General features: G+C 37.9%; 3 protein-coding genes across 4 annotated transcripts; 1 reads left to right on the forward strand and 2 right to left on the reverse strand.

The window, feature by feature from the left end:
- Positions 1 to 571: 571 nt before the first annotated feature.
- On the reverse strand, positions 572 to 3,202 carry adprs (ADP-ribosylserine hydrolase). 2 transcript variants are annotated; one of them, XM_079458874.1, is made up of 7 exons: positions 2,753 to 2,984; positions 2,427 to 2,654; positions 2,122 to 2,218; positions 1,819 to 2,026; positions 1,396 to 1,583; positions 1,211 to 1,311; positions 572 to 1,122 (listed from the first exon to the last, which is right to left on the reverse strand). In XM_079458874.1, exons 2-7 carry the CDS (start codon positions 2,602 to 2,604, stop codon positions 749 to 751), a joined length of 1,146 nt encoding a protein of 381 aa, XP_079315000.1. In that variant the 5' UTR covers positions 2,605 to 2,654; positions 2,753 to 2,984; the 3' UTR covers positions 572 to 748. The 2 variants fall into 2 exon arrangements, with proteins under 2 accessions (XP_079315000.1, XP_079314999.1); XM_079458873.1 differs by having other exon boundaries at positions 2,427 to 3,202.
- On the forward strand, positions 2,961 to 6,501 carry haus2 (HAUS augmin like complex subunit 2). The gene is made up of 7 exons (XM_079458875.1): positions 2,961 to 3,306; positions 3,594 to 3,697; positions 3,784 to 3,879; positions 3,971 to 4,040; positions 4,122 to 4,254; positions 4,544 to 4,652; positions 5,648 to 6,501. The coding sequence occupies exons 2-7, from the start codon at positions 3,611 to 3,613 to the stop codon at positions 5,792 to 5,794; spliced, it is 642 nt and encodes a 213-aa protein (XP_079315001.1). The 5' UTR covers positions 2,961 to 3,306; positions 3,594 to 3,610; the 3' UTR covers positions 5,795 to 6,501.
- heatr4 (HEAT repeat containing 4) lies at positions 6,257 to 10,383 on the reverse strand (the record flags this gene model as incomplete). The annotated part of the gene is made up of 13 exons (XM_079458636.1): positions 6,257 to 6,376; positions 6,462 to 6,540; positions 6,625 to 6,814; positions 7,162 to 7,231; positions 7,394 to 7,574; positions 7,682 to 7,800; positions 8,061 to 8,165; positions 8,272 to 8,441; positions 8,560 to 8,733; positions 8,956 to 9,090; positions 9,299 to 9,484; positions 9,819 to 10,000; positions 10,139 to 10,383. The coding sequence occupies 13 exons, from the start codon at positions 10,381 to 10,383 to the stop codon at positions 6,257 to 6,259; spliced, it is 1,956 nt and encodes a 651-aa protein (XP_079314762.1).
- Positions 10,384 to 13,088: the final 2,705 nt, after the last annotated feature.

The following is a 13,088-nucleotide window of genomic DNA, read 5'->3' on the forward strand; positions in this document are numbered from 1 at the left end:
TGTTTATTGTTGGGTATAAAAGGTATCATTTTAAATAGCATACACTATACAGTATGAAATTATACTGTACTTTCGTATGACTAAGATGTAGTTGTTTTGGTTAAGCTCTAAAATAAACATTTAAATTAAAAACAACGTTCTATTAGATTTAATGGTTTTAAAGGGTAATTGTAGTGGTTTTAAAACAAACTATATGGATATCCGTGGGTCTACTGGTAATACATTGGCTCCTGTTAGAATGATGTGGCCAATAGAACACCTTTTAGAAACTTGCAGATTATTCTAATGTACAGTCGGCTGCTTGTACATTGTTCTGCTATAACACAGACAGGCAATTTGGTTTAATCATTTGTAAATATAATGTCATACATGTTATTAAAATAAAAATTTATATTTAATTTGTCAAAAAAACCTGTCAAAATAATTTGCTGCATCCAGGTTACCGTGTGTTATTAGGTTTAAAGGCAGATGTTATCTGGGAATAACAAACCTGCAAATGTTGCAACTAGCCAATCAGAATCAAGCATTCCAACGTGCCGTATAATAAGAATAAATAAAACACAAGCCTATTTACCAATTAATATGTTAGCATTTTGCTTTTTTTTATTGTAAACATTTTTGCACAAGAAGATTTTTAAACATTTTTGCACAAGAAGATTTTTATAAACATTAATGTTAAGAGGTGCATACGACACTATGTGTCAGGTAAAGTTTCTTAATTGTGTGACTGCATGTTGCGAATGGCAGTTCAGTCAGTTTTTGTAGTGTGCTGATGACCAGCACGTGTGTGCGGTTGATTATTGTTGCTGCTTGCAGTTCCGCTGCCATATTCACTCCGAGTTGTGTACAGACTGTATAATCGATTTGCTAAAACATCAGCTTCCTCTACAGCTTCACAGCTTTTCTGCCAGCTCTGGGGAATGGAGTCGATGCCATAATGTGCTCCAGCGATTGCCCCTGCCATGCAAGCAATGGTGTCAGTGTCACCACCCAGAGCCAAGCTGTAGGCTATTGTCCTCTCTAGGCCTCCGAATCGCTCTGGTAGCCCTTCCCTTGGCTCCAAACAATGCAGAACACAGAAGATGGCAGTGGGCACAGACTCTAACGCAGCGATGCCATTCCCTAATGAAGAAAAGCAAATGAAAGTGAAGTTAAGCTTTATCGGGCTGGAGTACCATTATGAAAGAGATTTTTGTATATCAGCACTAACCCAGTTCGGATATGACCTCCTCAATGCTCACGTTGTTTCTTTCCATAAGTTCTTTCACTCTTTGCAAACAAGTGCAATAGGGTAGCTCTGATAAATTCAGTCTGTGAAGAAAAACAGCACAATGTACGAGTCTTCAACATGTGTTGCTCATTATCTAGCGTCAGTGTTTTGAGTGGTTCACTTACGCTTTAGCATCAAGCTGGGCTGTCTCTTCTTTTTCCAGTTGCTCCATTTCTGAAATCAGTCTGTCAATGAAATTACTTGGCAGAGCTAAAGCCCCTTGGAGAGAGAGATGGACGGCAAGGGCCTGCAACATTGCCCCATTGTAGCCCAAGGAGCAGGAGTGTGTCAGCATTGCGCCAAGCCGTGAAAACTGGCAAAAGCAAATTGAAAGAAAATTAGCCTCTCGGATTTATTATTACAACGTTTTTTATTACAGACACTTAGTCGGAGAAGTTAAGGTTGTGCTTTACCCATATCACACAACCACTTCCAATATGCCTTTAGTCCAAAAACTAATATAATGCTGCAGATGGAGGACTGTTACTGCTAAGGGACTAAAAGCTCAGACAGTGTAGTTGGACATAATATTTAGAACATTGTCTTACCTCCCGCACATCAGCTGCATGTCTGAAGGCCAGGGCAAAAGGTGCAGCTCTCATTGCACCCCCATTGCCGAAAGATCCACGGCCACCGAACTGAGCTCTTGCTGGCTGGAAAACATCGTTCAGATGGGGCGATGCCAGCTTTCGCAGTACCTGTATAACACCTGAGCCGTAACCTCGTCCTGGAGCAAGCTTGTACTCGCTTGCGAACCTGAAAATACATTAGATAAAATGTCAGGATAACTTGAGGCAACAAATAGTTGCTACTGAGGGCCATTTAACCCATTTGAACTAAATGTAATTTACCTTCTTGCCATGTCTAGTTCATCAAACTCTGCCCTAATAAGAAGTGAATCAGCAACGCACCTCATCATGGCCGTGTCGTCACTATACTGAAGAATTCCTGGGGGAAATCATATAAAAGCCAAAAAAAAACAGGTTTGGAAAAGAAGCTGTCCCTTAAAAGGGGTGGAGAACCATTACATTCAAGTAAATATAGTAAGTAGCAAAATGTTGGCTATTTATTGTTTGCCATATCGTACTATATTAGATCTAACAGATATCGTAGGTGGACACTATTCGATTTTACAAGATAATAGGTGGATGCTCACCATCGCCCCGTGTGTCATCTTCCAATGCACCGAGATGCTGAAGAACCCTATCTAAAGGGACATCCACGGCACCTTCAAATTCACCACCTATACAATCTCCCAAAACAGCACCGACTAGAGCCCCGCGGAACCGGGACAACATCGCCGGGGCTGCTGCTACACGCGCCGCAGATGACATTTCACTAAAACTGTATCACTCAATATCCCAAACTGCGCGAATGAAGCACGCTGAAATGTATCACGTTTAAAATAAATGACGTCAGGTGTCTGTTTGTTTTCTGTTTCGCTATAAGAGTGTTGATATCATTGTGTGACCCGCTCCTTACCACATCGTGCCAAATATAAACGCATCATAAATCTTTTCTGTTTTATTACGACAACATTATCTTTGCTTTCGTAGATTTTTATATTGTTTAGAAACTACATAACTCGAAAAAAGCTTCTGTTATGACTGAAACCCGTTTTTGTTTATAAATTATTATGTCATTTTAATATTATCGTACTGGCACGTACAAACTACCAACGTTGCCGTTACGCCAGCAATGTAAAGCTATCTGGGTTATAACCGGCCATGATTCGACACTATTTAAAATAATAAAAGAATGTTCAACCCCTGCATTCAAACGCAAATTATCATTATTGGCCAGACGTTCTTATATATACAGTTATTCTTTTTTTTACTTTAAGCCATGCTGCATCAGAAACGAGAATTCTCATTGTTTGTTTGTGAATCTGCGGATACGCTTCTGATATTGCGTATTGCGCAGTTCTGCTGCGCAGATAGTAAGTTTGATGAGCGTATTCAAAGAGGCGGGTAGATCGAAAACTTACTAGACGTTTTCAAGGCTTACCGTACATAGACCAAAGACGTTGCATTCAGGTAAGCTAAGTAATTTTTCAACGCTTTAAAATTACGCATAAATAAATGTGGCATTTAAGAAATACAGCAGGACGTCTTAGCTAAAGAGCAAGATACGCATTAGCTTGATAGTGCAAACGACATTCAGATAATGTTAACAATGCCTCACAGTTATTTTGACTTTCTCTCAGAAATTAGTTCAAGTGGGCATTAGATATGCATTGCTTTACTGTTGTGTTAAAATAACACTGTCCTATGTTTCATTTTATTATTTAATTCAGAATTTTAATTACACATATATACATCAGGTTTGGGAACACGTGTTATGAATCCCTGGGACCCCAATGTTTACACAGTAACACCTGCCGCTAAGATTTTAGCCAGATGTGCAGCCGCAGGCACCATGACACAGGTAAACATAACACTGGTTTTGTGACACTGATTCTTCAATGGCTGTGATAAAGAATTTGATGGATTATCATGTTGTGGATTTTACAGAAGGAACTTAAGGCTGTTCCACAAGAGTCTGAAGTATTTTCTTCAACCTTACTTGAGGTTGACCAGCTGAACAGAATCAAACAAGATCTTGATCAGGTTGAAATTAAATTGAAGGCATCAAATTATTACATCAGCCAACTATATGCAAAATGTTAATAAATGCCATAATTTTTCCATCTTGGTTTAGACAAATTTGGAGTTAGACTTGCTGAAGTTGGAAAGAGATGGATCGGATGTAACTCACAGCTATTATCTCAGTAATGTTGCATTTATATTTTCGTGTATATTTTATTTTGAATAATGTCTTGATTTGACTACTAAATATGTTTTGTTGTAAGGCCAAAGATTTGCTTCCTTGCAACAGTTCACATCTCACCTTCAGGATGTTTTGCGAGAACAGACAGTCCTGCGAGAACGGCTCACAAAACCATTGTGTCAGCAGAATCTGCCCATTCAGGCTGATCTTAACAGGTCAGAATTAATAATATGCCATGTAATTATTGGATTAAATGTTTTTGGGGGCTTTTAAAATTGTGCTACAGCAATGCAAGTGATGTTGTTTTCCATGCTCAAAAGAATTTTTTTGTAAAAGTAAAAGTAAAATTCTGTCATGAATTACTCACCCTGAATTCGTACGAAAACCCTAGGACCTCTGTTTATATTCGGTTGTTTTAAAGAGAGATTTCTGACTCTCACCCATAGACAGTAGTGTATATGACATTATGCGCCTTGAATCATTCTTAAATTATTTTGTCTACAGATATGTGGTAGAACTGATGGGGATGATAGTGGAGTTCATTCAGAATTTGGAAGTAAAAATTAAGATGGTTCAAGCGATTCCAACAACTGAGGATTCTTTGAGCAGTTTGGTAAGGTTATTATTTCTATATCCACTGCTCGAAAAAATAAAGTGAACACCTAAATCACACTATATTAGATCTCAATGAACGAAATATCCAGGTTAAAACTCTCCACTTATATACTTTGCATAATGTTTTGTGGGATCAAAATAATGTGACAATGGTCAGCGAAAGCCAAAATCATAAACGCATTTAAGGGCTGGAATTACAGTAAAATCGCTATAAAAATGATATTACTGGCTTATTCAACTCGTTTGAGTTTCACCACCGTAAATCATAATGTTAGTCAGTAATGTGCATGGCCCTACGTGCCCTGATGAACTCCCAGCAATGTCTGGGAATATTCCTGGTGATATGGCACATGGTGTCCTGGGGATCTCCTCCCAGACCTGGGTCAGAGCAAAAGTGAGCTCCTGGACATTCTATGGTGCTACTTGATGGCTTTGGATACTTGAAATCCCAGAGGAACGTGAGGGCCAGTCAATGGCATCTATGCCTACAGCCTAAAGACTGGTCACATGAGGCCAGGCATTATCATGCACCAGGAGGGCACTGCACCAGCATAAGATCTGAGGATTTCATCCCCACACTTCTGTCGCTCACGGGTAAGAGCGTGGCGCTAACAATGCCAAGGTCAAAACAAGTAAAATGGTTCACAATCCCTTATGATTTCTTACCAGGTTGATTGATATTGCAGAAGGTTAACTGATTTGGTGTTAAGCTGTGATGATTAAGTGTTCCCTTTATTTGTTTTGAGCAGTGTATTTGGACGGTATAAGCATTGCTGTTGTTTTGAATGGCAGCAAGCGAATGAATATCAGCCATGTATGGTAGCATCATGTGTGATGGGGGTTTTCTTAACATCCACCCCTTACACGTTAAATGTAAATGAATACAAGTACTAGTCATTATTGTTCTGATTTATGTTTTTACCTTTTTTTGAAGAAATCATGTTCTATTTATTATGTGTCTATGCCCATAATCTTTCCATCACTCTTCATCAGAATAATGCCATGACACAACTACTTGCTCAGGTCACTGAAGTTGAGAATCTGTACAAGCTAGTTCTTAAGAGACGGAGTCAGCCACAGATCAACAATGAAGATGGGTCAGTTGATAAAGCATTTAAAAAAAATTCAAATAATGTTTAGTTGTACCTACTGTTTTTTGTTTAGCATACTAGTGGTTATCTGGGTCTGTTTAAACATTTTTGAAATAAAAAATAAATAATTGCAACACTGTTGTCAAGATGAACAGTTGGCTGCAGTTGCTTTTTTTATTTCCCTTTATCTTGATTTGTTTGACATATGTTTCTCTTGTGATCACTAATAAGAATCTGTGACATCCTACAGTGTCTGTTGATATATCTACACAGTATGTAAATAAGTTTATGGTCTTTCCATTTATGCATTGTGTATTTCTTAATTGTAAATAAATCTTCTAATTCCATCATTCTATTAATAGTTTGTGTGCTACATGTATTGTCCTATTACTGATATATCTATATGTCAAGTACACTAGACACCAGCTGCTGCATTTCTGATTCACCAGAACATTATTGGAAACTAGCTTGCCTATTGAAAATGGCTCAAATGATTTTGTTCAATGCTCCTTTAATGGCCTTTAAATTTAAGTGGTACATTCAGCACAATAATTTGTTGTTGGTGCTTTTCCATCTCTTCCATTCTGAGCACTTCGAGTGAAATGCTATGTTTTGTACACAGCAGATCCACCTACAGTACAACAGGTAAACAGAAACTTGTAGTTAGTGTAAAATGTATTGAAGTAAAAATGTATTTGTTCTGTGTCTGATAATACCTGTTGTTTTATCTCATGAATCTTGCTTTCCTCTTTTTCCAGTCTGTGTCCGTGTTTTTTTAAAAGTCCTTCAATGTGCCTTGGTGGTTATATGAATTGTATTAGCATTCAAAAACTATTTTAGAACATTGCTTCCAAAAATGACTCTAATCTAAGCACATACCATTGAACCTCAGAGTTAGGTTCCATTGCATAGCGTTCTTGTAGAAACTGTTGTAGTTCTGGGTCTTTTGGTTCTAAAGTGCTCAGGGCTTCACAGGCAGCAATGCGCACACAGGGCTCCTCCTCCAGATGTAGAGCCCACATCAACAACTCCTGGAGAGTTCGGGTCATGCAACCTATTTTTCCAATAGCTTTATTTGAAACAGGAAAATAGTAACGCTCAAAGTTAGATGTAATATTAGTACATAATATTATGTAAAAATAATAAATGCATTATTCATTAAAAACAAAACAATTCTGTGTCCGAAGTTTAAATATAGCGCACAAGTCATATTAACACGTTAATTGTGCTTTCTTGTTGCAGAATCAGTGTTTTGCCTTGGTGTTTTATGGAATTCTACATAGTTATGGAATTCTTAATGGGTAAATAATGACAAAACCTTTTTACATTTTAGGGGAACATTCCCTTTAAGTAATATGGTGCAATTGAAATATATTTAACATAAATTACTTTCGTTGCAATCTTTCTGGAGCTTACCATTAATCGCCTCCACTTTTACTTCCCATAATGGGTCATTCTGCATCAAGTTTATTAGCTGATCCAGGGCCTGTGAACACATTTTATTAGCCATGAAATTAATGCAGTCATTCAAAGGAAGGAGTTCATATCCATATGCAATTTCCATGCTTCTATTTTATCAAAGATCTCCATTGAACCACAAGTTTTCCTCAAATTTGGTCTATTGCGTAGACTAAGCTTAAATTCTCACCGCCTGGTCTTCAATCATCAGAGTTGCAGCAGTCAAGCACGCTTGTGTGCGCACAGCCACACAGTCATCATTAAAGCACTGCAGAAAACTGGGCAGTAGCTTGGGTGTCATTATGTTAAGCTGACCAATGAATATTAGCGCTTTTAATCGCAGAACATTCGGACCCTCCTTCAGCTTCAAACTATGGAAAAGTTGTTTGTTAGGAATGAATTTAATGGATGCAGAAGCCATAAAGCAGATTGTAAAGCATTTTGCCTATAGGTCAGAATCGTCTGTTTGGTCAATAACCTCAGCTCATTTTGCAGATCTGTGTCCATGTCCAGTTTACTCAGAGTGTGAGCTGCAGCTCTACGAACATCACAGCTCCAGTCATTCCACATCAAGTGGATCAGTTTGCTGCAAAGATCCTGCACAGAAACATTTTTGATCAGTATGTTCGACATTCACTGTGTAGGAAAGAATAATAGAGGTACGAAAGCAGGGAAGAAATTATTATTTAACAGTTAGTTAACAGAATATATAAAAGTAATTCCATTGAAAGTGACCACAGCTGTTTGTCTTCCCTTTTTAAGTCACAAGGAACAGAAACTAGTATATGAAAATAAGGGGGATGACAGAATATTCACTTTAAGGTGAACTGTCTCTTTAAGAAATAATATCATAATACCTTATTGACTGGACCTCTGAGCTGTGCAATGCTATTACAGGCCTGAAAACGAGTTCTCCAATTACAGTTGTTTAATTCTTCAGCCAGAAGAGAGCGCACTAGAGTCTGAATAAAAAAATATACATTTGCTAAAAAGAACAATTTATTGTGAATAGGACAAAGTTGTCAAGTCAGAAATAAAGAGAGAGACACACCAAAAAGAATCACTTACAGATTTTCTGCTAATTCTGGAGAGCAAAACCATCGACTGCTTTTGATCTGAAGGAGAATCACAGATGAAGTGCTGGGACAAAAGTCTCTGTATGACAGCCTGACCTGTATCGCCGTGTATCGCCAGGCACTGTGCCGCCATCCAGCTGTCAGCATCTGTGCCTGAAAGGTCTGAGTCACAACAAATCATACTCCTTTTTAGGGAACATCTGTAGGTCAGATTTCGTGCTTGTGGTATTGGATAAGTATAAAACATAAGATATCTTTGGATCTTGGTAAAACCATTCACCTTGTTTTAATGTGCTTTGGAGTATGTCTTTGGCTTGTGAGTTGGGAGTCCTTATAACATACTGGTACACTGCAGCAGCCATTTGAACACTCCTCACAGGATCATCAAGAGCCGAGACAATGAGATCTTGCAGTTCTTGAGCTACTGCCGGCGCTTTCCGTCTCTCACATTGAGCTAGAAAAAATGGTCCACATTTGGTAAAAATTTGCCAATAAAATATGTCCAGATTTTTCTCATGTGGCAAGTAGCCGTGTAATAAGTGGGATAATGTACAAGCCTGATCACACTGTCGGGGCTTATTTCTGCGATAACAACAGCCTGTACATTATCCCTAACATATATCATATCATTGCATAAAATGTGGGATTTCCTAGCTGACAGATTAACCTGCTTCACCTGGCTCGGGATTCTGCTGTAGTCCATGAACTGCTCCTGAAGCACAAATGATGATGGCCTTCAACCGCACAGAATAATTCGGATCAATAAGAGCCTTTTTTAGGCCCTCGGTGGTCGAACTGTGCAAGGGCAACTCTAGATGAAAGACAATCATTATCCAAAATCTGTTTCCATGAGAGCAATTCATGCAATAGCAATATTATCCTATATTATACATAACTATACAGTGATGTTTTAGCACACACATTTCATCTGTTTATATTGATGTGTTTGAATATTTACAGCTAAAAAAATCTAGAATATCTGGTTTTAGAAAAAGAATGAAAAAGAAGGATCTACTGACTGATGTTCCAAAATCTTCTCCACTTGTCCACTGCATAGTGAAGAGAGGAGAGTTCTGCCACAGGCTTGCAGTGCAGCAGCTGTCTGGTGACCTCCTGTCTGGTGAACTCAGGAGGTCTGAGGTCATCCAGCTCAGGGTCATATTCTGGCAGATCCAACTGTACTTCTCTCACAGAGCTACGTTTTCCTACAAGAGACGATATAAGACATTGCATTAAACTACATATTTAGAGCCACCAATATAAATTATTAAAGCTGTTCATGTCAGAAATATCTTTATATTTTCAATTATAAAAATGTGTTTTTCTGTAAATTGGACAACATGGTGTTGTTTTTATTTCTTTAAGGAATAAAAACAGTTTATATTTGTTTACAAAACCAATTTCAAGCATTTAAAAGTCTTCATAGATCAAAAAGTGTGAGCAAACGTTTGACAATGCTTGTTTGAAAACCCAGAGCATAAAAGGGACATTTCACATAACACTTTGCACATACTTCAGCCAACGCATATTTAATCCTACCTGCGAAGATTTCCTGCTTAGAGATGTTTTTTGTATGAAAAACATGACTGCCGTCAAATGGATTCTGGATGACCTGTGGACGTGGGACAAGTGGGATCTCAATGCGCTTGACACCCACTGTGGTTGCTGTTTTATTTAAGCAATTCAGCACACTCACTGGAGATGACACATAACCTAAAGCCCTTTGCAAGTTCATGAAAGACAGACACAACATAAAAGTGCAAGAAAATGTTACTAATTTGACATACATAATATGTGTATTAAAGTTTATATTTTAAATGGAAAGAATCGAAAAAGGAATTGTTGTGACAATAACCTACCTGTGTTGTTTCCTCAGTGGCAACAGGTGACCAGACTTATTTGGGCATTTATCTTTGGGGATCTGCTGGTTGATGAAACCCTGTTCGGTAGTCTTGCCAAGCTTCTTCTGTACAAACTCCTGACACCTTCTGTTCCTGCTCTGAGCTTCCCAATCCTCTGTAGAAGTTTGCTTCAGGCAGGTGTGCAAATTGATCTGCCCTGTCCATGCTAAGGCATCAACCCTTTTGCTCCGACCGCTATACATTTTAAAAGCCTGCAGCGAATCACATCGTGTTTCTCTAGTGAGAGAATTAATGTTGCAATGCATGTCTTTGTTTTTATGCTTCTTTACCTCTTTTAATGTGGTAGCTGATGCAAAATGGCCCGTAGGATGAAAAAGGCCACTAAAATCATGTTTTCTGTATGAAATGGGCCCCATTTCACACATCACTTCTTCAGAGAAAGAAAGTCCCTGGGATGCATTATTCAAGAATCGTTTGTAAAGGCGTTTCTCTCTAAACTTATTATGGTTTTCTGGTCTCCGTGTAGCATGCTGTAAATTCATGATGTGCGATGAGGAGAACAAACTAAAAAAGGGAACAAATTTAGAGTCAGGAGACATCAGTTATTTATATTTCTTTGGTCAAACTTTCTGAGTTATTAATAGAAATCTGGATGCCTGCTTTTTTCATTTCACTATACATGACAGGACCCTTTGAACACACAACAAACTATGTGAAGAGAAACGCCTCTCTATTGTTTCAGTGATATCTTTCAGACCTCCACCGACCGCTGCACAAATCACGTCCCACGTCACTGCAATCAATGCATTTTGCAATGTATGTTACGTCCCAGAGGAACGTTAATACTTAATATTAAAATACCTTTCCAAATGTGTCAAAGGTACCCCAGATAGCAATGAGTCGGCGGACCACCGGCGGTGCTCAGGAGGCAGTAGAAGCGTCAGAAAGGCGTAATCGCAAACGCGTCGGAGAGAAAACAAACTATTTATTTTACGGTACGGTGCAAGCAAAACATGCCGAGAAAGCATCTTAAATCAAAGCTCTGACTCTGGGAAGAAGGACATTAGAAAAAGGATTTAAATAGGAAAAGATTTGAATAGAGAAAGAAATGCAATTCGCTGACTACCTGCATAAAGTTACAGCTCCTCAGGTCAGACGTTGGCATAGCAACAGACGCGCTATTTCCGCAGTAGAGCGACTGACCTTCTCTATACAAACACTCTGCTTGCTTTGTCTCGCCTCGTTTTAATAACTCGGGTTGACTCCTAACAGCAGGACTTGAGCACCAATCGTTGTTTTAAAATAATGTAATACATTTATAAATTATGTTAATAATAAAGTTCATTTAGCGTGGCCAGTCAACAGGATTGAAAAAGCTACACCTTTTGTCACAGCTCTATAGGCTAGGCTATAAAATAAATGTATTTTTTCACACATCTATTGGATATAATTTAGCATATATTCATATGCTTCATTATTTCATTCTTTTTATCATCCAGTTCATAGTTTACTTTAAACAACTGATAAACAATTAAAGGACGAGCATATTTCCACATAGTAACCATTTAGGTAAATAAAACAGAGACATTTAAGCGTCGGCAGAAGTTTATTTTGCAAAAACTTTTAACAGTCACTGCCATTTTTACTGCATTTCTTGCCTGCGGTAGGTATACGTCCTTTCACCATAACTTTCAGGACGTTTGGTTTAAAGGGAAACTGTTGAAGCTCATTAGTGAGCCAGTTTATTTTCAATATAATTGCTCATGTAACAAACACTGGTGGTATATAAGTTTGTAAATGACCGTATTGCTGTTTCTGGAAACCTCTTTAAAGGAACAGTTTTCAACGAGATGGAAACACAACAATACAAATTGTCTCAATGTGAGCGAGGTGCCATGCACCTTTCTTGTATATGCATTATCAGACATCGCATTCTTCGATACTAACATACGATCAAACCATCTGGCATTAACAAAAATGTTGGAGAATATTTAGCAATGTCTGTCATTCCTCGCTTTCTTAATCTCAGGGATTTCTTTCCTTCACATTCATTATAAAAACACTTAATATGAAATCATTGTGTTTCTTCTGCAATGCATGTTTTGTTATTAAATAAAAAGCAATAAATAGATTAATGCAAAACAATCACACGATCAAGAAATCAGACAAATCAAGAAAATATTTGTACAATCAAAATATTGAAGCATTAACAAACATATGTCATCACATTCATATAAAGGCCAGGGCTGGTTGGCACATCCAATAATTTTAACAGAGCACAATGCTGTCCTCCAAACTAACTAATTTCTACTTTAGCTGTTGGGTAAACAGAGAAAAGAATATAAACCCAATAGAATACATTAAGGCAAAGGTCAATTATACAATGAAGGCTGGAGTTTTTTGAGGAGTAGGCCTACCATTTGCCATATAACAATATACCAACATTTTTGGACATTATTTGTTACATTTTGCTGTTGTGTTTTGTTTAATATGTAACTGTAAAGACAGATTAAGGCTAATGGGAGGTTTCATTTTGACAACTTACTATATGGTGTGACATCCCCAGCTATTGGGGCATAATGTTCAATAATGTTGCTTGTTTTTGGTGGCCAAAATGTATGTGCCTTAACGGACCTAAAAAATAAACCAACCCTGAGAAATATTCAATGAAGTAAAAAACATGACAATTAGTCTAGTTACATAAGGCAAAATTGCAACAAGAATATGATTTTAAATGAAATCCTTCTCCACCAAGTGCATTTTTTGAGGAAGGCTACAGTCCAAACCTTTTTCTTTCTGTTTATTAAAGGGGAACTCCGCCAAAAAATTAAAACTCTGCTTTGAATTACTCCCCCTCAAGTCATTTCGAGAAGCCAAGGACATCTGTTCACTCACGGCCTATAGACAGCAATGTACCTTGAAAGTCAGTTGTGTTGCTGTCTATGGG

This window comes from Barbatula barbatula (assembly GCF_947034865.1).
Source record: "Barbatula barbatula genome assembly, chromosome: 6".
NCBI classification, from domain to species: Eukaryota; Metazoa; Chordata; class Actinopteri; order Cypriniformes; family Nemacheilidae; genus Barbatula; species Barbatula barbatula.

What these genes read in the sequence shown, in the direction of transcription:
- adprs (XM_079458873.1), bottom strand. Translation starts at nt 2,604, where the DNA reads ATGTCATCTGCGGCGCGTGTAGCAGCAGCCCCGGCGATGTTGTCCCGG. An exon ending in GAACTAGACATGGCAAGAAG is followed by an intron (nt 2,027 to 2,121) that starts GTAAATTACATT and finishes ATGTATTTTCAG; the next exon opens with GTTCGCAAGCGAGTACAAGC. An exon ending in GGAGGTCATATCCGAACTGG is followed by an intron (nt 1,123 to 1,210) that starts GTTAGTGCTGAT and finishes TTTCTTCATTAG; the next exon opens with GGAATGGCATCGCTGCGTTA.
- haus2 (XM_079458875.1), top strand. Translation starts at nt 3,611, where the DNA reads ATGAATCCCTGGGACCCCAATGTTTACACAGTAACACCTGCCGCTAAG. An exon ending in TCAAACAAGATCTTGATCAG is followed by an intron (nt 3,880 to 3,970) that starts GTTGAAATTAAA and finishes ATCTTGGTTTAG; the next exon opens with ACAAATTTGGAGTTAGACTT. An exon ending in ATTCAGGCTGATCTTAACAG is followed by an intron (nt 4,255 to 4,543) that starts GTCAGAATTAAT and finishes TTTTGTCTACAG; the next exon opens with ATATGTGGTAGAACTGATGG.